We start from the raw sequence: 26482 nt of genomic DNA on the forward strand, positions 1-26482 counted from the left end.
TGCCATCTCCATGCATGTTAGTACTCCAAGTAGTCTTGTGAGGTGATCCAGGTGCAGGCTATTCACATGCCACTGGAACAATTGGAAATTAATAATTCAAAGCCTCTGGGCTTCTTACCTGGCCAAACATTGGCTGCACTGGTTGCCTGGACCCAAATAATGGGTTCAAATCACACTGAGATTAACAGTGGGAGGTTCCGTCGACCACCATGTGTATGTACGTAGGTACGTAGTACCTACAATAGCCAGCCGACTGCTCCGGGTTTTGCAAACACAAACAGAGTGCACATACTCACATGTCATGATATGTCTATTCGCGGGGCAGGTCCATCAAATATTCAGTGGTCCAACCCCGCAACAAGCTCAAGGGAACTAGAGCTGACTGGCATGCCATTATTAGGATTGAACGTGAACGTGATTTTCGGCGGGCACTAAAAATTCCATTACATGTTTTTGTTGCAGGTGAGTTAATCGTCCCAATTAAAAGGATTTCATGTTCAAAGTCTAGACGCTTCGCTTCGGCACTAAGGTATGAGAACGAAACTTGTTGAGAGGGTGTTTTAGATTGCCACCACTCGATTTGGTCACCCTGCCGGTTATCCCGTTGCTTTGGGTTTTCAAGGTCTCTTCTGACTGGCTGGGATTGTCTTTAGCCGAAAATGAAATACAATTACTGGCTTTTTACCATTCGCCATAAAGATACCCTCATCCCTTTTGGGTCCCTCAAAAAAAAAAACAAAAAGGGGGGAATAAAAAATTCTTCGTATGCAAATTACTTGGTTTTCTTCATCCAAAATCCGTTCATTCGAACTCGTTTCTCTCGATTCCTGAATTCTGGTCCAAGAGCATACAATGTGCGACCCCTTCAAAAACTTTAAAAACCCACCCCATTCATGAAGCAAAGAAGTCTTTAACAAAAGAATATGATCAACCCACAGGCAATTAGGTTGGATCATTTCTAGACATAAACATAAACCAGATTCGTGACCCTGACGAGAATCCGCATCAATAGGGTTTAGAGCCCTTTCAAAGCCTTCAAGAATGGGTCTTCTCCTTCGTCTTTTTGCCCTGAAGACCACCGTGTTGGATGGAACAGAGCAATGAAGAAGACCAAGGAGAAGCAGAGACTCCATGTGTGTGGATGTTTGCGTATGATGGTGGTCGGTCGGGTGGTTGGTTGGTCGTTCATTCGCTCCCCCTTTCTCAGTTTTTACTTCCGTCGCTCTTGAATTTTGTAGCCTCTTTCTTCATTTGTATTCAAATCAACAACTGTCCTAGATGGATGAGGATCCCAGAATCTGGCCGGGACTGTAGTACATGTGTGGTCTTCAGGATCGCTTCTCCAAAATATGTTTTATCTATTCTCTAGTTACGTTCAGGAGAAGGTTGGATTTGCTGGAAACGTGGAAAAGCCGGTTGAAAAAGAGTCAGAAACTATGGTAGTTTATGTGATCGCCATCTTCTGATAATGGGTTGGATAAATACGGAAAGGAAGATGACTTTTTTGCACCCTTGCTGGGCTTTGCCATCAAGATCTCCATATATTATATTTCTCGCCAGACTCATTTGGAGCACACCACATTGGAATTGGAAATGAAAAAGTAGAATATTTTCTTGAAGGGGAGTGAGTGAGAGAGAGAGAAAGAGAAAGAGAAGGCATTTTCCGAGTTTTGCATTTCGTTAGTCGAACTTGATGTCGTCAGCTTCTAAGCACTCTACCCTGTTAGAGTACTGTCAACCATACAAAGCGCTCGATCTCTAAAGTTACCATCCCCAATTTTCGATTCAGTTGATATCTTAATTCAAAGTGTTGACTTACTATTCCCAGCCGTTGTGGTGCGAAAAAAGGACGCATTTTTACGCGTAGTAATCGAGGTATTACGAAATACTTTATTCACCAACTTCTGGTTACTATATCTTAGGGAAAGATATGGTTCATGAAGTGTCGATCTCCGTTTTCATATTCCCACGGTATCTTCGCTTTAATGTCCGTTTAGAGGTGCGAGTTTAAACGAATCAATTCACTAACATGGCCGCACACAACATTAAAACCTTTGGACTCTTGGGATTGGATCTATTCCTTTGATTGTCTGTTTGGCTGCCCCAGCAGACCCTCCGAGGAGAACTAGTATACCCCTGCAATTTGCCAACAACCCTTCTGTAAGTTGTTTGTTTGATAAAGTGCTTTATTTGAAACGGCAGCGAATGTGTTGATGCCAGACTTAGTGGCAAATCCACATGCATAGTAGCTAGCCCCGGGAATGAGCGTAGCTTCTCTCGTTCTCTCTGCCCGACCAACGACCCGAGAGTCCTCTCTATCAGTATTCAAATGAGGTAAAATTAATGTCTATGCCAGACGTGAGGACAGGAAATGAATGGGCACGGTGGCAAAATGTTCCAAGGAAAAATTTGGTGCCCTAAGAAAAGCGAGCCTCTCGCTTTTGGACCACATGCAAACATAACATATTATGATTGTTGAGAAGAGATCGATGATGAGATTTATTTAAGTATGGATGAGTGACAAAGACAGACAGACAGATAGATAGATGGAAAGATAGAGTTTAAAGTGATGGGGACTTTCTTTCTTCTCCAGCTTTTTATGTGAATATGAAACGCGAGCAAACAAGCGAGGGAAGCTGAGACACTACATAAGGATAGTGCCTCCTGGGATCAAAACACGCCGCTCAGTTCACCACCCATATTCTTTCACTTCGAGCTTGCTCTTTTTGGTTTCATCACGAACTATGGAACCGGGGAAAGGAACCTCAAGAGCAAAAGCTCATCAGTGATGGGCAAAATTGCTGGTTCCAAATGAAAGAAATTCAGAGGAAGACACAACAAAACTCTTGGATTGGATGGACATCTTTTCAAGTCCTCCAGAGTGTGACAAACCACTTTTGAGTTTGTGTGCCAAGCAAGTGGATTATGGGAAACAACAAAACAAATCAGCTGGGATTTGGATTGGAATGAAAGGGCACAAGTGATTTCAGCTAAGGATTAAGAAGTCCATGGGGCAATAAGCAAAAGAGGGACTCTGAAAAGAAAGTCTGCGTGGCAACTTTTTGATATGTGAGATCTATCTTGAAATTTCTTGATTAAGCCATCATCAGCTAGAAATGGGGGTGGGTGAATGAAATGGGACTTGTGGCCCTCTTTATCTGCATGCCTGGAAGTGGAAATTCTAGACAGAATTATGAATCCTCATGAACAAATGGATCAGCAAGGGAGGGACTTGACACTTGCATCTTTCCTTTCGGTTTCTTCAAGCCTTCCAATTTCTTGTAACATGACACTCCAACTGCCTTTCCAATACTATTTCTGTGGCGTATGAAGTAAAAAGGTCGAATGACTCCTCAAGTTAACTGATCCTTGTTAAAAGGTCAAGTTTCCAGGCAAGGGACCCACATAACGATTCTTGGAACTGAACTGATCAAGAGGCTGAAATACAGAGCTTGTTGGGTAATAACCTCTAAGTGAGGTGACAATACCACATAAAAAGTTTCAAAAGAGAAAGGGGAAGAATTGGTGATCTGGAAAGATTTGAAATTTGGGAATTTTGAATATGCATCCATATCTTGCCCCCAGACTACCGTTTTAATGTTTTCTAGGCTCAGGAAGCTGATTTACATACAAATGAATCAATAGGGGAAAAAAGAGGAGTAGGAAAGGGGAAGAAAGCCCAAGGAATGGAGAACATGAGGAAGGGGATTTTAGGGGTAAGGGAGGAAAAGGGAATATGTCTGTATGTGTGACTGAGTGAATGAGGGTTGAACCAAGTTTCTTTAATTGTAAAAGGATTATTTCTCAGTTGTTTACTCTGTTTGTTTTCAAAACTCCAATTTAACAAGCTACTCAATATGGTTTGAGCAAAGTAAGGTATTCAAAGTCAACTGGGTTTCACCTATTGGATGTGTGAAGCACCTTTCCAAAGCGTATTATGATCTCTTCTGTTGAATTTGATGTCAACTTGAGGTTGTTGGCAAAAGACATGAATGGCACTCCAAAGGATGTCAAGGAATTAAGGAGGTGAAAAGGCCAGCCACCCATTTGGGGCACAGATATTCTGTCTCCAGAGCAACATGATGTGATTCCACACTTGACTGGGATCTGAGGGAGCCAAAGAAGAAAAGGCATATGGTCAGCCATTGGATTGTGAATTTCACACATGGGCACACTGTCTCAATGGTATTCTACGTCTTTGTTTGAGCATTTGTATTACTGTGCCTGACTTTTCTGACTACTTCAAAAGTGCTTGGAAAAGGAATAACAATAATCAAAGGTTGCTCTGATTGTGCCCATTTGTGGGCTAGCTGCACAAACTTTCTTACATGTATGAGGAGTGTGCTCTGAAGCAAGTGGAATTGAGGAGGAAATCCTTTGAAATGTTTTGATGAAAACTCCTTTTAGAAATCTCCCAAATGCTATGCTAATTGGGGACCATAATTTGATTTCTCCCAAAATTTCCCAACTTGGTCTCTCTCTCTCTCTTTCTCTCTCTCCAATGTCTACATGAGGACTCCAAGAGAGAGCTTTCAATCATGCATGAGAACACAAAAAGCCCTTCACCATTGGCCCTTTGCAAATCCAAAAGACATATCTTGTTGTTCCCGTGGTGTTAGACTAAGAGTGGAAAGAGAGAGAGAGAGAGGGAGAGAACTTGGGGTAATACTTGAAAAGGGACATGCAAATATCAAATTTCAGTACACAATCCAACTTCAAAACCTCAAGCAGGTCAACAGAAGCAGATCAATCACACGGGAAACTTTGGCTCAAATATCAATTCCTTAAACTCGTCACCGCTCTATCAACATACCAAACTTTACCATTTAAAACCTGAAACGCAGACTCCTACAGTGAGACAACGCACGACTTTACTTATATCGTGGCCACCTTTTACAATGAAAACGAGTTATTGGTTCGCTCACACATGCCACTCACTTAGTCTTGGTCTACTTTCGTTCGTGTGTACTTGTGTTACTTCATGATCTCCTCCATGGAACCCGCTCAATGGCCCAGGATGGCTCAGGTGAGAGTGCTAATGGTTTCTAGTGGGTCTTTTTCGGCCTTCTGGCCTTCTATTGACAATGGTTGCCGTGGCAAGTGTGTGTTAACATCGTATACCCATGTGCCGTTGTGGGGACCTCGGTTGTTGATCAATGACAGGCCGACATGCACACGCATATTCGAGTTATTAGGATTGTGATTACTAGTTCCAAGTCCCACGTCCCATGTCCCACCTTGAAGTCTGGTAAGGAGACCACAAATCATTTGGAGCGACCCCCCCCCAAATCTTAATTGAGGCTTCCGCGGTTCAAAGCCACCCTGGAGTCATACATATCAATTACGCTTAATGAGGAGGTTAATGGGAGCCTTTGGCCTAATCGTTCCTCTTCCAAATTGATTTCCAACCACTTCATGGTCATTTTATGGTCGCGAGAAAGTAAGATCAATTGGAACACAAAGTCTAAGTGAACTAGGCATGACATGAGGAAGGGCCGTTGGGAGTGTTTTTGCCTCGAATGTGAACGATAAAAAGAGATAGTCCCATGAATATCTTAGCCCATGGATTGGACGAGGGAGTTGTTGGCTAATCATTTCCACACTTCCTGGCAGGGGGAAAAACAGTTATACTAGGACCTGAGGTGCTTCTACCGACTTGAGTTGGGTTCCATACGCTAAGAAGTTCTGAAAATATTGAACTGTCCGTCAACATGAGTGGCGCTTCGTGCATGGCACGCACTTCACTCTTTTTTGCATGCATTTCTGGAACAACGAGCAACCAACGAGAGGTCTCGCTGAAACTCTCAAAGCTCTTGATGCAACCATAGAACCGACAATAACATTTCCCAGCCTCGTTTTGATATAGTCATTATGGGAGTCACTTGTGCACCAGGTGAGTGCTGACAACTAATGTTTCTGAGGAGCCAGTATCTATCAATTTTTAATCACTCTAATCAATGGATGGAAGAGTTCCTTTTCGGACAGATGATAGTACTTTTCCGAAGTTTTGTTCATCACCAATACCTTTGTTAAAATTGCTTCATTTTTTCTAAACACCATAGCGAAAGAAACCAAGAAATCTATAGCTCTATAGAACGATATTCTTTAGAAGCCGATTCAAAGAAGTCAAATATTCCAATTCTAGCTCCATCTCTTTCTACCGGAAGCCCAATTCAGCATTATTGTCTTAAGCTAACAAATTCTTGAGCTCCTTATGATTGATGTATTTATGTCGAGGATTCATATTGTCGGTTCTTTTGAAACCCGAGTGCTGTAACACAATGTGTTCTCGAACCACATGACCGTCCCTCTGATATCAATATACATGAAGAGAGGAAGAAGGCACATGAAGCTCTCGCGAGAGTTTTTGCCTCGGGACGAGAGAACCAGAAATCTATTGTTAAATCGATACGGCCGTTGTGCGGACGAGGGTTGTGTCCGACTAAAAGTTTACATCACCAACTGGAAGTGATTTCAAGAATGTTAGAAAAAAAAATGGGATTCGTGAGCAACTCCAACTTGGACATGTGGTCTTGCTCGGCTCGTTGTTCCACTACTTGTGTGCCCCATTGGCTCGAAACCAAAGGTTGAGAGAATGGTCATAAATATTTTGAATGGTTACGACCACGAGCGGAAGAGAGCAATACTTGAAAATGGCTTTTGTTTGTGTCATTTATGACATGAGACATGCTCTTTATAAAATGGAGCGAGTCGAGAAAGCTCGATTTTCTGACGAAGAAGATGATCAGGATGATGATGATGATGATTTTGACGATGGTGAATTATCGAGCTCCTCGGATTTCGCGGCACTTTTTTCGGGCTTCGTTAAAACGAAAGAAAGATCGTTCGGAGATCCAATTGAGCTCATCTAGGGCGGTAGTTACCGTTACCGTCCACTCACTTGGGTCCAGTGGAACAATTTGAGCGTCTGTCCATTTTTCGCAATGTTTTCTCGCTCTCTCTTTTCTTGGCGCTCCCAATGTTTTTCCACCTTAAATATTTCCACCTTTCTCGTACTGGTGAAAATGCCAAGGACTGGAAACTGAAAGAGAGATTAGTTGATAATTAATGTCTCTCAGGCCTAAAGATGCTTTTCCTCCCGACTCCTCGAATGCCGCTTCCTCCATCCCATCGTCTAGAGATCAGGCGAAACGCATTTCGTTCCGAAATCCCGTATTTTCTCACTTGTAACTCGTTCTGTAGATCGGCAAATAGTTCCCGACCCACATGAGGCCAAGGGTCAGAAGAGTCTCTTCACTAGGACACCGATTCGAACTATCCCCAATTGACCATCCGATAAATAGTTGAAATACAAATCGGTCGTGTATGACTTATAGACACGCCCCTTGGTATGCGCAAATATGGTCGTTAAGTCGACAAGAACAATCGTGATGGCCGTCAAAGTTTGATTGTCTTCTTCTTGTTCCTCTCCTCATTTGCGAGGAGTGTCGGGTGTAGTAATAGCAGTTCGGGGAGTGGTGCCCTGAAGAGGGAATGAAATACCCTCTTATTGGCGTTCCATGGCCACGATGATCCATCTTGGAACGTGGAAGTTTGTTGGAACGGCAACTCGACACCTTGGTCATTGATTGTAGTAATGTACCTGGTCCACAAATGCACAACGTGGCCATGCAAAGCCAGCTCCACTATTTGCTGAATGGCTTCTAGTGTTTCTAGACTAGGTTGCGAGATTTCTTTTCTTTTTTTGGCCCAAACGCTCCCTGTGATAATGGTGCTCACTGAAACCTAGTCAATTTGCGTTGAAGGGAAAGAAGAGGCACTGCTAGAGATAGGTTTTTTCCAATGTGTGGCTGGGGTTTGTTTTTGGGAAAAGGAGGGCAAGTGTGGTCTTTCTTGTCCTGCCATGATTGGAATATATACCTTGATCATGCCAAAAAATATCTTGTCAGTCGGTTTCCAACAATTGGCCAATGTCGATCCACAAATCCGCCCTGTAAGTGCTTTTTCCCATTTCAAATTATCTCCCTATCTTCTTGATTTGACCCTGAATCGCAATCTTATCTTAATGAATGAGAGGCCTAGATTTATTGGAATTCACTCGTATCGTGGCTTTTTTTTTGCTGTGAACAGTGTCTCTCTTTGAGAACAAATCAGTTGAAAGTTTGAAATAGAACACCTTTTCATCAATAATGATTTCCTCAGACGCTTTGTCAGCAACAACACCTCCAGCTCTCCGAAAAATAAGTGATGGAATCCGAGTTTCCCAAGTTCAATGTAAAAGTAGGAGGATTCGTTTTTGTCTCTCAGTGCAAAAAAAAGATCAAGTCCGGAGTAAACCTCGAAAAGAACACTCCTGATTGCATTTCTTTCATTTTACACCCCGCGTAAATGAGGTAAAAATCCTCGGGACTCGACAATTGAAAGTCATGGGATAAATGTTACTCCAGTCGGCCTACAATCCTAGAAAAGATACTTTTCCAACATAAGAGACTCGTCCACGATAGTCTTGACCGCCTTATTTGTTTCCAAGAACGATTTTGCTTTGATTTACCTTGATGTTACACGAAAAATAACTTCAGCTCTAACCAAGAAGAAGAGTCCTGAAGAATGCGGGAGAGGCGCATTTGATACTATTTAAGTTATTCCAGAATATTGTGTCTAAGTCACCCTTGTGACAGAGCTCATTAATAGCCTCAAATATTTTTCCAGGCCCAAAAAGGGCTGGAATTTTTTTTAGAATGTGGGTGAGCGAGAGTGTAAAGGAAATGCAACTCATGGAAAGATACGATTGAACCTGGATCACGATCGGAAAGCAGGCGGAATAACTTAACTTATTTTTATGCTGGAACGAACGAAAACACCCGAGAAGAAATCTCCTCCTTGCAATTAATTGCACTCTCACCAGAGAGTGTAGACACTGACCATCATCATCATCATCATCGTCATTGCATAGACTCGTAGTAGGAGTCAACTCATTCAGTTCCTCGCCATACTCAGAGCGAGATCGCCGTGCTTTTTCCCGATCATCCGTGAACACTACGTTGTAGACTCACTCACACTCTGAAGCGTCGACGAGAAAAACCTGGCAGGATAGAAAGAGCTCATCATCCACTACGGTGACTTTTATGGTGATTTTGAGCCCCACTTTGGGAGACCTGTGTCTACTCTGACGCCACTTTTCTACCATTACGACCATCTAAGGCAACAGCAACAACAACAACGACGACGACAGCAAGAACCATCCAATCAGTTCGTCTGGAGAGCATAACAACCACCCCCGCCACAACATATAGATTGGCTGGTGGCAGACCTCTGTTCCTCAGGAGGTTCAAATGGCGTCCAGGTTAGGAGCTCTCTCAATAATGGCGTATACACAAGTGCTCATGGAGGTAGAAGTGTCCTTGATGGTAGGGGTCAGGTCAACTATGATAAATATCATCTCGTAAGCCCCTGCTGAGCCGAGATATGGGTTTCTCCGTCCTGGTTGCCCGACGGCCAGGCTGACCATCCCATACGGACACAACAGGTAGATCAAAAATATCTTTTTCACCCGTCAACACCAAACCTCAAACGCTTGGCTACACTTGTACCGAAGAGCCCATCAATCCAATGTGTCCTACCCTTTGGCAGAAGAGCCCCTTCAGAGTGAGCAGGTAGATCTGAGGGGAGCTACAAGTGTAAGCTTGGCTTGTCACATGAAGCCATCGGGCAATCGTGTTTACGATCAGTTGGAAATTGGTGTCTACTACCTACCCCTTTGCGCCACACACTTGCCATATACTGTACGCCTCATACCCACCACTGAAGAGGGAGTCAAACAAAGGGACCTTTTCTGCCCAATCCCTTGTCCTGCTCACATAGGTTCCCATTATTATCATTTTTATTGTTACTACTACTACTAGGTACACCCACTGCACGGGGTGATTCAAGCGTTGTCAGATATTGAACATTCATTCGATCCCATTCATGAAGTTTGAAGACGTATTTGCTAAACAATTGCACATGTGTGACCCCTAAAAATAGCATAAGAAAACCAGGCCCCTTGGGACCTGCCCCCTTTCCGATTGCGCGTGATGAAGCTACACACAGCACCCTGTGGAAGATTTTGAGCTGATCGGCGTGAGTGAGTGAGGGAATAGGTGGGAGCTATATATGCCGCGCTAGCCTTTCTATGTATGACGGATAGAGCTAAGAATTAGAGGAGCGTCGTCGTTGGTCAACCACGGCGATGATGATTGTTATGATGAGAGGGACCAAGAACGCTGCCTTGGCCAACTCCTTTGCTCGTTACCTGCCATTGGTTTTGGGGGTGGACGGGGGTGTAGGAGAAACACAGACACACGGAGAGGGATCGAAGGGATATGGATGGTTTCTAGTAGATTGACGAATGTGAACGAGTGTACAGTTCACCTTGAATCTGAGTGTCTTTGAGGATTGAGTATTTAGAAGAAACGAATCAGTTATTACGTGTGTCTCCGGACTCGAGAAGTAAGCCAAACTATTGTTTTGTTGTGTGTATCTCCCTCGCTGCTTCATATGTGAGTGATGAAAAGGCTTTCTATTTTCGAAGAACTGTAACTTCAAAACGTGCTCTACACTTTCAAAGCTGTGGAATGTGTCGAGATTGTTCAACATACAAAAATATCTGTTGAAAATTTTACTCAAAGATAGTCCACAGCCTAATATGGTTTTCTTTTCATTTCTCTTTCTAGATGTGACAAACCCCAAATCAACCCCTTCCACCCTCGTCCCCCTTATTCTCATCCATTGTTTCGGCACCTTCGCAACCTTCATTTCTCGTACCTCAATCAGCAGAGACGCCTGCCCATGTCGTCTTCTCCGCCTCCGGCTCCGCCATCTTCAGTTAGTGAGCGAGGACATCAGGCGCCGCCAACGATGGTGCAGCAGCAACAACAACAGCACCAGCAGCAACAGCAGCAACAACAGCACAGCCAGCAGGCATCACAGTCGTCGTCGACCCCCACCTCGCAGGGGGGCCCCACTTCCCACAATGCCAATGGGGGAGCACCTTCGGTCACGTCCAATGGGCAGCAGCACTACTCTCTAAAGTGGAACAACCATCAGAGCCATGTTCTTAGCGCCTTCGACGCTCTGCTCCAAAACGAGTCCTTGGTCGATTGTACCTTGGTGTGCGACGATACCAATATCAAAGCCCACAAAGTGGTACTGTCCGCTTGCAGGTAATGATGAAGATGATCATAATAACGACGATGAAAATGAAAATGATATTAGCTACATAATAGTAGCACTAGTATGAGAAAACATAACGATAAATGCGATGTGCTAATAGTAGGTTGATTTGTGATTTCTTTCCACAGTCCGTATTTCCAAAAGATTTTTGTGGACAACCCCGGGAAGCACCCGATCATTGTGCTGAAAGACGTCAAGGGTTGGGAAGTTCAATGTATTGTGGATTTCATGTACAAGGGCGAGACTTCTGTGCCCGAGGCCCAACTTCAAAACCTCATTCGGGCGGCTGAGGGCTTGCGGGTTCGTGGATTGACTTCGGGTGGGTCCGAGTCCTACACGGTCGAAGAAACACGCAACCCACATGTTGGCTACGGAAGGGCCTTTCTGCCAAGTCCTGGGGCACCCCGATTCCATCCTCATCACCATCAGCAGCACCCGCACCATCCGGAAGAGCACAAGCTTCATCCTCACCCGCACCATCATCTCCAATCCAATCAGTCCAGTCCCATGTCCTTGACCCACAGCCACGCTGAGGACCGGCCGCGTAGCCCCGTGTCGGGTAGCGGGCCAAGGCGGAAGCAAGCAAGGCCCCGTCGACGAAGTGGCGACTCCATTGGGAACTCGTCGCTCGATCTGAGCAAGGCCGAATCCCCCAACAGTATGGGCTTCAACCCGCACAAGAGCCCAAATTCTACGAGTGCCGCACATGATGACCTCCTCCCTGAGAACCTATCGCTCAAACGCCCAAGCTCTTCTCCGGCCATCAACTTGGTAATGTCCAACTTGTTTATTGAGGATTTTTTTCCATGTCACACCTCTTCAACGATTTTGTATTGGGTTTCAGGTCAAGATGGAATCCTTGCTTGAGGACAGTCAACATAGACGTCATACTGCGGCAACCCCGAGTTCGGCCATGCACGAGAGTGACATCCGCCTTGGCCGTACTGCTTGAGGACAGTCAACATAGACGTCATACTGCGGCAACCCCGAGTTCGGCCATGCACGAGAGTGAGGCCACATCTAGTGATGACATCATGGACCGCAAAGCCTCTCCGTCCGTTTCTTCTCTATCGCACCACATGGACACCAGGCCACCACCTCATTTCCACCCATCCCTTGGTGATCATGAGGCAAATGCACGCGTTGAAGCCCTGCAGGTACGCCCTTGAAAAACTCAACCTCCTAAATTTGCTTAGCTCAATTTCAACACTCATAACTCCATTTTCCAGGCCCTGAACTTTATGGCTGCAGGAGGTGGGTTACCGCATTTTCCTCACGGTCACCCTGGACTCCCCCTCCCACCGCACACATCACACATGCCCACGCCTGCCTCGTTAGCTGGGTTGACCGGCTTGACCGCTGCTGCTGCGGCCGCATCCATGGGTCGGCCCACAAGCACCCCCGTAACGCCTAGCAACTACTCAGGTAAGTCGGCATGGCCACATCTACCCATCATGTACAGATTTGTGTCGTCCCAATATCTTCGAAATGGTCCCAAAAATCACCCGGTGTCAGTAAGCTGCTAGGATGAGGAGCAAGTTCCAGTCTCTGGATGGGTTGGTGGGTTGGTTGGTCGGTTGGTCTTTAGTAGTACAGTAGAGTTGACACATGTGCCAGTGGGGAAAGTGACTTCGCGTGTCAGTTTGCCGTATTGTTTTGAGACTGCAGAGAAACAAGTTTAAATTGCCTGTGTGTTGTTGTCGTGGTTGTTCCATGTTCCACCAGATAATGGGAACAACATCCTGTCGCCCTTTGATGTATTGTCTTGTTTTTCTTGAATTGGCCAAAATCGCATTGGTTTGAACATGTTCTCATTCTGCGCCACTCTGCTCGTGAGTCATGCTCAATGTATAATTACACCACCACCCCTGTCTTGGTGATCTTTTACATTGATTACTTTCGCAGCGGCCAAGTAAGTTTTCCTTCAAATCATGGATCATGCAGAGGTAGAGCCAAAGAGAGTGAGAGAGAGAGTACGAGAGAGACAATCAAGTTCGTCTTCGTGCTCTCTGGGGCCGGGGATTTTTTTACTGCCATACCATGTAATTCTAGCGTCAGAGACTACGTCGTCGGCGTTAAGCTTCTCTTCCTCGTTGTAGCAACCATCCACACAGCAGGCAGGCGCAGTGTTCCAAGTATGTGCAGAAAAGTGTTCCCAAAACTTTACCTTGTTCCAATATCCATCGTCTTGTCATGAGAGTGCACGTAAACAACGGCCCAAAGACATCTGAATGAAGGGGCATGAGATCGCCTTTAATGGATGAGTCAGACGGGGAGTATGAAATGCTGGGTCCTCACAGGCAGAGGTCCATGTCATCAGATACAAGTTTGGGAAATAAGAAGCTTGCAGGCATAGATAGACATATCTGATTTTTTGGGATTTTTTTATTGGACCCTTTCCTGGTGTTCGGGCCGTTGTTGGTTGGTGACCTGTGCGAGCTTAAGGAGACGAAACTTTCCTGGATCTCTAACATGCAAAGGTTAAAAAATATCGCAGTGAAGTAGCATGGACTTGGAACTGGGAACATGTTCCTCTTGAATACTGGGAAAATAACACCAAAGACCCCCCTCACATGGCAATATTGACAGGCACCGGGTGATTTTGACTGTTCCCGAGATTTTCTTATGACAGGGACCTGACACATCAAGATATTTCATGCCTAGCTAGAACTTTTTTCAGGTTTCAAAATCCAACATGATCATGTTCTTTCGATTGTCCCTATCCATTCTTCCAATATCTACCACTATCATACAGGCCCATCTTTTATTATGCTGTATATCATATTGAACTTACCATGTGTACCCATTTCCGCATCTGCTAATTCATGATCAGTCTAACCCGTCTTTTTCCTCATGACCTCGGCCTTTCTCTTCCATTTCATTAACCCGTTTGCAGTGTGAAGTTCTGGTGTGGATTTTCTGCCCTGTTTCTCTCTTGTCTGTCTGGTGGTGTGGAACTCTCTGAACTCTTTCCTATTTCTTGAGCACCTTTTCCTTTGGGTTTTCTCACTTTTACTTTGTCTTTACCTGATTTTGTGCGTGTAAAGTATATTATTAAGCGACACTGTTGACGTCAAAGGTTTTCAGAGGGGATATTCAAACCCAGTGGTTCGGAAAGGTTTTATGCATTTTTCCGGCTATTGTTTAGGTGCTAGAAACGAAGAAAGTCCGCTTTTGTTCCTCAATTTCACCATGTCACATGTGAAAGGTTCTATGAGTGTTCCAACAACACGATGGTTGAACGTGGATCATGTAATTATGTGTCGGAAAGAGCGGCATAGTTTTCATTAGGAAAGAGGAGAGAGACTCTGGCGCAAGAAATTACATGCTCAAAAAAGTTTTCCACTTCTGATTGTGATGACTGGGGAAAACGTGGGACCTGGCTGGTTCCATCCCCACGTATCATTATGCTGTCAGTCTTGGTTTTCTGCAATTTGTGTCCAGGGACATGGTACTTGAAGGCTTTTTTATGGAACCACCCTTACGTAAGGGTATATGACTTCATTTCCTGAGGTTCTCTTTAACTTGTTGGACCTTGCTTGATATGCCCTCAGAACTCACTCCGTGTGTATGTACGTGTGTTTGTATGTGTGTGTGTGCGCAAAGCCCATGCATGAGAGTGGCCTATAAGGCTAAAATCTCAAGTGGTTCCTGGAACGCAAGACTCGTTTCAATAAATGTGTGCGAGACTGACTGACTGACTGACTGAGTAGAAAGAGAGAGAGAGTGAGTGAGTGAGTCGGTTAATTTAGCAAGTGGAGAGGCCAACTTTCTGGCTACCAATTTTATGTTTCCAGAGGTTTTCATTTTCAACTGTACTCTGACGTGAACGAGAAGCCAGCAGTAGGTAGTAGGTTTGCTGGCAGGGTAAAAAAGTTTTCAGTCCCAATGAGTAAGAAGAGTTTGTTGTTTGGTGGCAATCCAACTCTTCTGGTGAGACGCGGCATGCACGTGAAAACTCGTCCCACTTTGAATGAGTGTGTAATTTTGATATGTTCCATACACAATCGAACAGAACAGGGAACATTTCAATTGAACCTTTCGATCAAATGGCCATTTCAAGGCGCTCGTCTTAAGACAAAGTTGCTCTCCGATTTAAACCTCACACGCAGAATGAAATATTATCGAAGGGACACATATGCGCTTTCAAACCATTCCTCCTGTCAGAGGATCAATTTTCTGTGTCCATATCTGGCAATGCCCCATTTTGATATGTTGTGCACCCACCCACACACATATACATTATACCTCAAAACAAAGGAAGGAAGTGCAACCAGCTCTGTCTTGCACCCACTGTTGCCGAAAACATTTTTATGCCATGTTCCATTAGAATTTTGAGATTGGAACGCGTTCCATGCACCTCACTTCACGACTCCCCCGCTCACTCCATACGGCTTCGTGCATATAATTTGCAAACCACTAGTGGTTGGAGCATGGCACATGCTCCTGTAAATGAAATTGTCATTCCAGATCTCCTCTCCTCAGAATGCATATACGGGATTTCTGATTTTCGACCACGTATAAACCAATTTTGAGGAACAAGAGTCAGAATTATGGCAGATTCCGTAATTCTTTCCCTTCTTCTCTTCTCATTTGCATATTCGTCTCTGTTTTGGTCGATTTGAGACAGGGAGAAAGAAATGGCATCCGTCAAATGGAGAGGATTAAAATTCACACACTTTTTCGGTCGCACCAATTTTTCGTGCCTTCATTTCTTGCGAGACGTGTGCAAAATTTCAATTATGCAAATGACAGATTTCCCAGAAGCTTTGTTTTGGGCTTCGGGAATGAAGTGAGACAGAGAGAGAGAGAGAGACCGAATATAGAATGGTAGATAGACACTTGTCATCATCCCCCAAGGACGTTGTTTCCTGATTTGGCGTCCTGATGAGATCTCAAGTGTCAAACGTAGATTTTTTGAACACTTTTACACTCACCTCATGACGATAAGGGCTTTTTTTTCCTGGGTCCGGATTACCACATTTGATTTCCTGTTATTTCATTCCTGATCTCCTTTTGGTCTTGCCGGGCGAGTGAAGTTAGTTTTTGTTTATTTTTAACTCGGGGCGCGTGGTGTTCTGGAAAATCAAGAGCCGTCAGGAAAAATATTTTTGTTCATGCCGACTATGTCAAAGGTTGTGTTGTTTGATGGGAGAGCAAGAGAAAGGATTATAAAAACTTTGTGTGACCCCTTTGCTTCTAAGAAATGTCGGAACTTTTTAAGACCTTTGCACACCCACTGTAAACTGATTGGTATGCACCACTTGGGCGGGGAATGGGACCAGCAAAACAAAAAGGGTGGAGATGCGCGTTTTCGGAAGAATTGGAATTGGCATGACACAACCGCTTTGGGACTGACTGACCTCAAGTGGTCCAACAACTTCATGGGAGGCGATAAAAACATAAACTAGAAGTGATCTTTGGTGGATCCGGGAACAGGCCACGTCGCACCTTGGGAAGAAACCTCCAGTTGGCTTCAGTAGCCTTCAGTGCTGTTTATGACTGAGTACGGAGGTTTTGGAACGAGCTACCTCATGGCTGCACCGTGGAAAGGGAGTGGTAACCTTAAAAAATAGACGAAAGTGATATGAATCACGCGAGAAATGTTTTGTTTTCAGTTTTGATTCGCGCTAAATTTTGGCCAAAATCGGCATGTCGAGAAACTTTTTTTTTGTCTACGGGCTGGCAGAGACCCAGCGAGATCTAGACTCGTGTATCAATGTCTGACTTGAAGGTGGAAAAACAATAACAATGCGAGAATTGAAGCAGATATTAGATACTGCTCGAACCAAATGACTTCAGACGTCCTTCGTGTACTTTCATGATTTAAGATTAAGGTCTTCGCGATTCTGTTTCATCATACATTTATCAAACCAAATCCCATCCTACCTTCCTGTTGCTTTGCTATGGTTTTCATCATAATTATGTTTACCCATCGACCAATACCAAGAAGACCTCCAACCAGGCGGATGAGAGGAAACATCAGATTGTTCACATCGGATCGATCAGGTATTATTTGCATTCTCTTGTAAAAGCTATCCCTTTCACAAAAAAAAAGAAAAAAAAAACATCTTTTTTACTGCTTTCTTCATCGGATCAGACGAAAACAAAAAACATTTCTGACCTTCGAATTTCTTTACATTTTCCAAAAAGAAGAGCCTACCATAGATCATTTGTTCATCTCACAAGTAGTAGGACTTGCTCTGGACTATTTACAAAATCGTTACATCATTCTTTTCGTAGGACCCAATCCGAATAGAAAAGGCCAACATTCTGCTCCCCGAGGAGGGCCACCTCGCTCCTGGACGAATGAAGACTTGACCAAGGCTTTAGAGAATGTTTGGCATAAGCGTATGACCACCTCCCAAGCTTCCAGGGTCTTCGGTATTCCTTACAATTCCCTTTTAATGTACGTCCGAGGTAAATACGGCAAGAGCCTCAAATTAGAGCGACTCAAGCAAAGGACCCCGGCTGCCAATGACAACCTCAACACCATTGGGAACTCCCGCACCACGCCCAAAGAGAAGCTTCACCAACAGGAGAAGCTCAAGATGTCTCCCTCTGTCAAGCGCCTAGGCTTAGATTCCCGCGCTCGTGAGCTGCCCAACTTTGGGTTAAGCCCTGCTACGCTAGCTGCCGCCGCTGCGCGCGTGTCAGCCTCCTCCTCCGTGCCATCATCGACCTCTGGCGCATTTAGCCCCTACCGGCCCGGGGGGCTGCTCCTCCCTGGTCTGCCGGGGCTGCAGGAGCAAATTGGGCTATTGCGCATGCTACCATCCCAGGACTCATCGCGGGTCCGTGACCTCATGTTTAATATCCAAAGAGAGCAGGCCTCCAGTCTGATGAGCAATACCCCTCCCAGGGACCCCGAGAACAAACCGGAGGACGCCACATCTCCCACCATCCCATCTAATACCACGCTATTCGCCCTGCAACAGGCCGCGGCTGTGGCTACCGCGGCAGCGGTGAGTAGCGCATCGACCGACCACAAGCCCAGCGGGTCGGGCAGTCTAGGTAGCACGCATTCACCGGAGAGTTCCACTCATGACGATGATATGCTAGAGCATGGAGATGACCCGCATGACAAGAGCTGCTCTGAAGAGCCTTTGGTCATGGATGATGAGCCTGAAGAAGAGCTCATGGGAGATGAAGAGGACGACGAAGAAGTCGATGCCAATGCGAGCCACCACGGCGAGCCCTCCAACCCTGACCCCTCTGAAAGTGGAGAGCTCATTGGAAATGAGCATCGCTCCGAGATCTCGGCCCTTTAAATCAAAATTAAACTTGTGCTTGTAAAGTGAACTCCAAAGAGTATGTAAATATCTGAAGAAATTCATCCAAAGACGACGGCGACGACAGCAACAACAAATAATACCCACACCAACACGACTACATCTCTCCCGATATCTTCCAATGTAAATAATCACCGTGATATTTCAGTTGCTTCCAGGATCCAAAGCTCCAACATCAGTATTGATTGATCTTCCTTTCAGCCATGAGATGTTGTTGTTGTTGTTGTTGTTGTTGCTATTAATATTATTATTATTTGCATGTAGATATCTTGATCATTTCCACTTCCACTCGTGTGCTTCCGTTTTACCGTGCTTCCCCACCAGTTGAGATTCCTGCACTAAGAAGAAAACAAAAAGTATTAATTTAGTTCCAAGAATGGCTGAACCACGCAAGGTGCTCAAATTTTGTTTTTGGACAAAGCTAGGAAAGAAAAAGAAGAAGAAAACGATATCATCACCCCCACTCACACAACATTTGTGCAATGTTCCATCACTACCACGTCTAGTTCGAAAATGTGCAATTTGTGGGGAGACTACTGATCGACTATGAAAAAAAAACCAGCAGAGATCTCAAAAAATTGCCGTGTAAAAATTATGCTGACCATATTTTTCAATGTTCCTAGGTTCCACCAAATATCTCTCCTGTGTCATAAATCTGTGTTTGAGGATAAACCAGTTTGATTTAAACCATTAAAACTATTGCACAATAAAACTTATCAAAGGAACGTTGTAGAGGTTTGATTTTAAACGAAACAAGATCATTCACATAATGTCGTATGTCCAATCTCTTAACCCTTCAAAGGTGTCGGTTCCGGGTTCATTCTTCTTAATCTTCTCCCTTCGGTGATCGGGCGCAGTGTACAGGTAATCTATTCCAACAAATAATACATTATCTTCTCTATTTTACAAAAACAAAGTCTTTGTCATGTCATTTATGTTATTCTGATTGGTTTTTTTCTTCTTTCCTCTGTCATTTCGGAAAGGCAAGATGAGTGAAATGTGATCCCTTGTTATTTCAGAACCCAAAACCGGATTCGAGTTCCGAAGCATCTCCATCGATCGGACCAAAATGAGCGAGGAAGAAGCCTTTGAGCACGCCATCGATATGATTCAAACTCGACAGATGGGCTTCAGAAAGGCCGCCGATTTCTTCTCTGTAAGTATTTATCCTACTTAGGAGCTAAATTTGCGGAAATATAGCAAATAAGGTGTTGGACACGGATTAGAGTTAATTTGTTATGACAATATTTTCAGAGATATGACGTATAAGATTTAGCAATTCTAGATTACGTTTTCAAACTCTCGTCCACGTTATCCTACTTAATTACTCATGACTGCCAAAATACTCCGTTTTAGCGTTAAGAAGGTCTTAAGATTTACCTAAATACGAACTAAAACTAGGAATGATATGTCTTGAAAAAAAAGGAAAAAAAGAGTTGGAAACGTACGTAAAGTCAGTAACAGTAGCAACTAAAGAGGCATAATTAAACGGAGCAGAACACAATTTATTCTACCACATAAACCCAATTTCTATGATATGATCATTTGATCGCAAGATTTGATAGCGAAAGATTGCTATAGCCTCGTTTCAACCCAAACTTTGCTTAAAAACGCCTGTTTTAGGGCATAAGACGGATAAACATATTTTGGCCGGCTATGTTTTTCTTTGTCAAAGACACAAAAGGAACAACTTTTGTGAAATACACATGTTTAAGTGTAGCTCAGATGAGTGTGTAAAATCACTTAGAGTCCATTAAAATGCATCATTGTCAAAAGCAGTATCAAAAGTACTCTTAATTATGTATTGACGTAAACTTTCATTTACTTCTATTCAGTAGATGCTCAGTTATTACAACTTGAAAGTTGCGTTTCACGCCTTAAAAGATCAAAAAGTGGCCTAATTATATTTCCAGTGATTTCCTAAGCATATTTTTTTCTTTTTCAATAAAACGACAAAAAAATAACATTTTTTCCATTTTCTTTAAAAATTGTTTCAAAGCTAAAAGTAGCAAAAATTGTCACTTCAGACTTGCTAAACATGTAAAATTGCTTTTCATTTTAGTAAAGTGCCAAAAGCTCTACTATTCTATAATGTTCCTAAAGTATTTGAACGATACATGCGACGGTTAAATTTTCAAATTTGTCACTTTTTGCAATAAGTAATTTCAACGTGCTAGCGATCTTTTTACTCAACCTTAATAGAATTTTGTCAAAATTCAATATCAAGCGTGATTAAAATTGCAATTTACAAGTATGGCATCACAATTGCAAAATATTAACTTTAAGTAAGTTTTTAGTTGCATTGCAAACTATTTTCGGGGTTTCTCACCTATTTAAAAAAAGGGAAATATTTTCATTTATATTTTAGGCACAGAAAATGAATATTATATTTCTTGGCAATTGCTTTAAGATATAACCGGAGCAATTTGTAGCCAAATTTGATGCAAATGCAATCCTTAAAAGCGTGATATCTCATTGTTTAATCAATTGATTTGAATAGACTTGTAGTTTGAAACGCAAATAAGGTTACTCCCAACATCTATTGATTACATTTTTTAAAAATACTATCTCTTTGTAGGTTTTAAGTGGATTAATATACTTATCTGAGCTAAAATGCGAGACGATATTTTACAAAAGCTGATCCTTTTGTTTCAATAACACCGAAAATCGTTAATAGAAGTCTTGGCATTTGCACAAAAACTTGTACAGTGTTGTGGGTACAACCATGTACAGAAGCCAACTCGTCGGATGCGGGGGGGTCAAATCATTTTAATGTTTTGTTATGCATCATCTTATAAAGACACGATTATAAACGAATAGCTTCATTACATGTCCTGTCTCAATGTTGTTTACAGGTGTCAAAGTGGAAGTTGTACAAAACAGCTCGAAAGCGTGGAATCTACGCGGAAATCAAGAAACAGAACCAAGCTCAAGCTCTGACCAAGGTGCCAAGCAACGTCCAACATTTCGCGGACATGGGCGTGTACAAACAACTCAAGAAGAAGACCCATTTGGCTAAGGACAACATCTTCCCGCATCTGCCCTCCACGGAGGCTGAGGTAAGCTTCCCCGACTACCAATACGGCCTTATCCACAGCCTTGCTTTAACCCTTAGTTCCCGCCACTTCCAGGTGTTCAAGGCCAGTACGAACAATAACTTTCCCTCCGTGGTGGACCTGCAACAAAAGTTGTACCCCAAACAACCCGATGATTTCATCGAAGAAGACGAGGTGACCGAGAAGTCTGAAATCATTGTACGTGAAATGAACCGGCCCACTCCCCGATTGACCATGGCTGTTCAATAGATCTGTAGTTCTGATGCTTGATGCTTACAGGGTCGACCTCAATTGGCCGTAGAGGATGAGGAAGAGCGCGTTTTGGTGATAAATCACCGGGAAAACGACGCCAGTCCCGATGACGACGACTCCGGGCGTGAGGATTCGGCTTAATAATCTGCCGTTAGGGGGGGTTACCACTTCTTTTTTCCCTATTATTTCAATGAAATTGATCAATCGTATGTTTCAAGAACAGAGCCTTAACTTTGAAGTCTATCAAAATTTGATATACATATATAGCTATTTATGTATGACTCTCTATGCCAGAGAACTTAAAATCGCGCTCGTCGTTTAAGCAGTGTGTACGTGTAAATAATGTGTATATTATTTATACATATACATAGGACCTATATCTATTTCTATGGTACATTATGTTATAGCAGAAAATTTAAAATTTAAGTACAAAATACCCTAGTATCGTCGATGTAGATAGATTGTATAGTGATTCCATGTACATAGATCAATCGTATTTTGCTCAATCCTGCGAGGTCATTTAATTTTCAATCTGTGCGTGTGTTGTGCTTTTCTTGTGTGCGTTTTCTCCCAACCGAATTGTTTACCTACTTGAATGGTTCATTTCCCACCGAATTTTGCCATATATTTATTTATACATTTTACTCTCCCCACATTCTTGAGTTTCATAGTCAAAGAGCTACCACAAATACACTAGCTAGTCAAAATTGTTTGGACTCTCATTTCATACCCTCCCTCTACTAATCTTCCCCGACCTGATACTACCCGTCAAGTTCCAATAAGCAAATGATATTACCCAATCGCTCCCTCAAACCCCCACCAACTTTCTATCTAAATTTAATTCATATCTTCAATTCACCAACCATGTCGCTCTCTCTATTTCCCTGTTGACCAACATATACATTTTCCCTTAAACTCTGAAAGCCAATAAACTGTTTGTCATTGGACTACTTATCTCTTACCTTCAGATCTGATCCGCAAGCGACCTTTCTCGCAGAGTCAGCTGGAGACGGTGGCTCAGCTGTTGTCGGTGTCCCGGTCAGCTGCTAATCAGCAGGCCCTAATGGAAGGTCACCGTGCCGCACAGCTATTCAGCCCGTTTCTCAAGGGAAATAGACCCACTTTGACCCCTTTGCCGAGTTCCACTACTCCTGGCTTTGATATTCAGGCTTCTGAGCCGGCCTCACCAGCGGCTAGTACGGGCTCTGGGGGCTCTGGGGCGGGAAGTCAGAGCCACGGCACATCTGCGGGCTTCTGCGAAATCTGCAAGAAGCACGTGTCCAATCGAACCAACCATAAATACGTTCATAGCCAGGTGGGACAGGATGGTTTTTGTTTTTGAGAGTGGATTTACTGAGTGACAATTGACGAATTTCGTGTGGATTGGAGCCCATGTGTGAGGTTTGGTGATGAAGTCTCCATACAATCTTTCCCAACCCTTCATGCACACTTCCGGTTTTGCTTGTTCCTTAGCATCGTTTGCATTTTCTGATTTTAGTTGGTTTTGTCGAGTTGAGTTTGTTTGGCATTGTAAGATTTGATATTCAAAATTGAAATGCTCACGATTTCTTTGTCAGAAAGCTTCCTAAAATTCCAAAGTCAAGATTATCCATTTTCTATATTTTTGGAACCTTCCTTAATACTGCGAGTTCAATTCACAAGAACATAATGAGTTTGAAAGTTCCTTTCGCATCCTAAGCAAATTTTCTCTAGATTGTGTTTTTGAACACAAGTGACACAAGTTTTGAAACATCAAGTGTCATTCTTAATTGGAATGTTGGTCCTCTGACAAATCGGTATGTACTTCTAAAAGCTTGCAATGCAATAGACAAGTTTGGGACAATTATTATCCATCACTTATGATTTCAAATAATCAAGATAGTGAAAGAATGCAATGGAAAACAAACTCATTGAAATTTAGATCAATATTTTCATTCTAAAATACGCCATTTTGAAGTAGCTTTGATAAAGCCAAGCTCAGTCTTCACAGCCAAAGCTATGAGTATGCTGGAGGCTGACAAGATGCCGAGTGGGGCTTTTAGTATCCATCCTTGAACCAATTGAAAGTGAAGGGTTATTTGAAGTAATAGTGGATCCCTTGATAACAGACCACAAAACTAGGGTTCCAGGATGAGTCTCCAGGCGAAATAAACATCGGAGGAAACCCAATCTTCTATGGGCTAAAATGAGATCGGTTATGAAAAGGGGTAAAGGTGTTCCAATAGTTGATCTTAGTCTAAGCTTTAGATTCAATGTTAAGTCTGGAAGAATGTTGTCAGAGGGCACCAAAAAGTGGACCCTTGTTTTTTCCACCCAGTATTGCTTTAACTTGATTTTTCACACGATACAGGATACGGTTGCCTCTGATTAGCACATTCCCACCGTTCTTTCAAGATATTTTTAATAGGTTCCACATATTTACAGTTTGTTTCCGCTTTTAGTAGTTAATCTAAGATAGCTATTAATAACAAAACACCTGTTTGCAGGTCAAGTTCCGTTGCAAGATTTGCGGCTACCTGTACTCGCGTAAGGACACCCTGAAGGACCACATCCGCGGGAAGCACAACACCAAGTTCTCCACTCAAGACTTGAATCAGCTTGTAGAGACGGTCACGCCCAACGCCAATGCGGTCACCAACGGCAACGGCACGGTCCGTGGCTCCAAGAAGAATCAAGCCACCAAAGACACGCTGATGTTAAATCCGGTCCTGGTGGCAGCCATGATCCCCCCTGCACCCCCGACCTCTGGTCTCGTTGCGGCTAAATCGGTTGAAACTGTGGACTTGCCGGAGGAGTCCAATGACGAAGAAATGGAAGACCTGGAAGGGGAAAATAACAATAACGTTGAGGAAGGCGGGAAATCCGTTGTAGAACTGGTCAAGGCGGAGGAGCAAGAGGGCGAGGAGCAGGAAGTAGTCAATACTTGTGGCGCGGACTGAGCATTGAAGGACAAAGATCATTATTTTTTACTTGCATTCATTTCACACTAATAGGAAATTCATATGTATCCAGTAACTTAGAACAGTCTCGCAACCTCACCGTGATCATCAATACTCGACCTACATACGAAAGAGCACTTAAAAGTAGTGGTATCCATCACGAGCACCTGCACTAACATTATCACCGTTCAAATACAAAGAATAAGAAAAAAGAGAGATTTATTTATTTTTGTTTACTCTCAACCACCAAGATCAACCATTCCTTCTGAAAGATGGACAAGCCGTGTATGCTGATTATGGTTGGCAATTGGATAAAACCGCAACCAACTAATGAATAATTGAAAGAAATTGCCACACATGCACAACAACGACAATCTGATGTCTTTGCAAATATAGTTAAACTTTATCATTGAATAACGTAAAGATATGACTGGACAGGGGTGATTACCCAACAGAAACTTTTGCTCAACTTTCTTCTTAATCTACCATCTTGTCGGTCTTTTATTCAGGTGCATATAATAGATAAAAGGGAGAAGCGTTATTTTGTCTAAATTTCGATCATCTGAAGCGGATTTTACACTTTACTTCATCGATCGCAATTATGCGTGTCAAGCTGAGTATTGACGGTCGTACTCATCTCATTTAAGCAAGTAACCTTTTTTTATTGTACATTTTGAATCTTTCAATTGGTCACTCACATTAAGGATAAATATGAGATCATTTATGAAAACAAATAAAACCCATTTCTGCCTACGTACTAGTAACTATATAGGTAACTACGCGTTTTTTTGGACTCAACAAATGTTTACTTATCAGTGGTCCATTTTTGCTTTACTGCATTCATCACGAGTTATAACATTTAAATGATAATAGATTCACTTATTTTCGTTTCAGTGGGACGGCGCTGCTCTTCATAAGAATACATGTCTGACGACCATCATGACTTTTTAATGACATTTGCCAACTTCTTTCTACCATACAATTGGATTTTTGTAAAAGGTCGTCTCATCTCACGTTCCTGTCATGTCACGGTGGTCTTATGAAGTTGAAAGAAAATACCCAAACAAACAATCTTGAAATTGTTTGTACTTTGTAAAAAAATTGATGACATTTCGATGACAACGCTTTATCGAGTTCTAGCTCACGTTTAAAATGTATGGGACTTTATATCAAAAAATGTGTTCAAAAGCCTACATATTTGATGGAAAATCGGCTCAAACCTTTTGATTTGAATATATGTTACATTTGGATGCATTTAAGTTCTTAAATGGAATTAAATAGTTGCATTTCATTGGTTTTAGCTCCAAGATAACAATGCTGTATCCGAACTCAAATGCCCAGAAAACTTCATAATAGCGATTTGGCAAAATAACAAAACTAAAGTTTTTAAGCATCTCTTTCAAGCTTGATCTTGAAAATGCTCGAAATGTTGTGTACCATCAAGTTGACCCAATTTAGATATTGAATACTTTGAAAGTATATCTTAGATCTATTAAGATCACACTTACCTAAGTAGATAGTGAAAGTAAGAAATATGTGTGGGAACAAAGATAATAAAAAATTCCAATTTGGTTTGAACATTACCGTCAAAACTAACTTTTTGCCACCGTGTTGGGTGCCTACTTGCGGATCATCTATGAAAATCTGCAAGAAATAAAATCCAGCCCTCTTACCAACCCTACTTGACCTTTTGTGAAAAATCAGGGCCATTCACAGGGTTGTAGTCAAGTAAATTTGGGTGAAATATTGAGTAGTATAAAGCAAAATCAAA

At 42.9% G+C, this 26482-nt stretch overlaps 1 protein-coding gene across 9 annotated transcripts in view; it reads left to right on the forward strand.

Annotated features, from left to right (window-relative positions):
* LOC131892393 (protein jim lovell-like) overlaps nt 1-24834 on the forward strand; it is a 34725-nt gene extending 9891 nt beyond the window's left edge. For 2 of the 9 annotated variants that reach the window (XM_059242245.1, XM_059242244.1), the window contains exons 2-7: nt 10674-11162; nt 11301-11943; nt 12017-12032; nt 12118-12329; nt 12402-12597; nt 17416-19189. In XM_059242245.1, the coding sequence (XP_059098228.1) occupies nt 10789-11162; nt 11301-11943; nt 12017-12032; nt 12118-12329; nt 12402-12597; nt 17416-18443 (2469 nt within the window). In that variant the 5' untranslated portion in view covers nt 10674-10788 and the 3' untranslated portion in view covers nt 18444-19189. Of the gene's footprint in view, nt 1-4883; nt 5027-5082; nt 5249-8919; nt 9305-10673; nt 11163-11300; nt 11944-12016; nt 12033-12117; nt 12330-12401; nt 12598-17415; nt 19190-19483; nt 19621-21319; nt 21524-21595; nt 21719-21777; nt 22720-22740; nt 23174-24258 lie in introns of those variants that run through there. The other 7 variants (XM_059242247.1, XM_059242248.1, XM_059242246.1 and 4 more) reach the window with 7 other exon arrangements.
* Nucleotides 24835-26482: the final 1648 nt, after the last annotated feature.

This window comes from Tigriopus californicus, chromosome 12 (assembly GCF_007210705.1).
Source record: "Tigriopus californicus strain San Diego chromosome 12, Tcal_SD_v2.1, whole genome shotgun sequence".
In the NCBI taxonomy this organism is placed as follows: Eukaryota; Metazoa; Arthropoda; class Copepoda; order Harpacticoida; family Harpacticidae; genus Tigriopus; species Tigriopus californicus.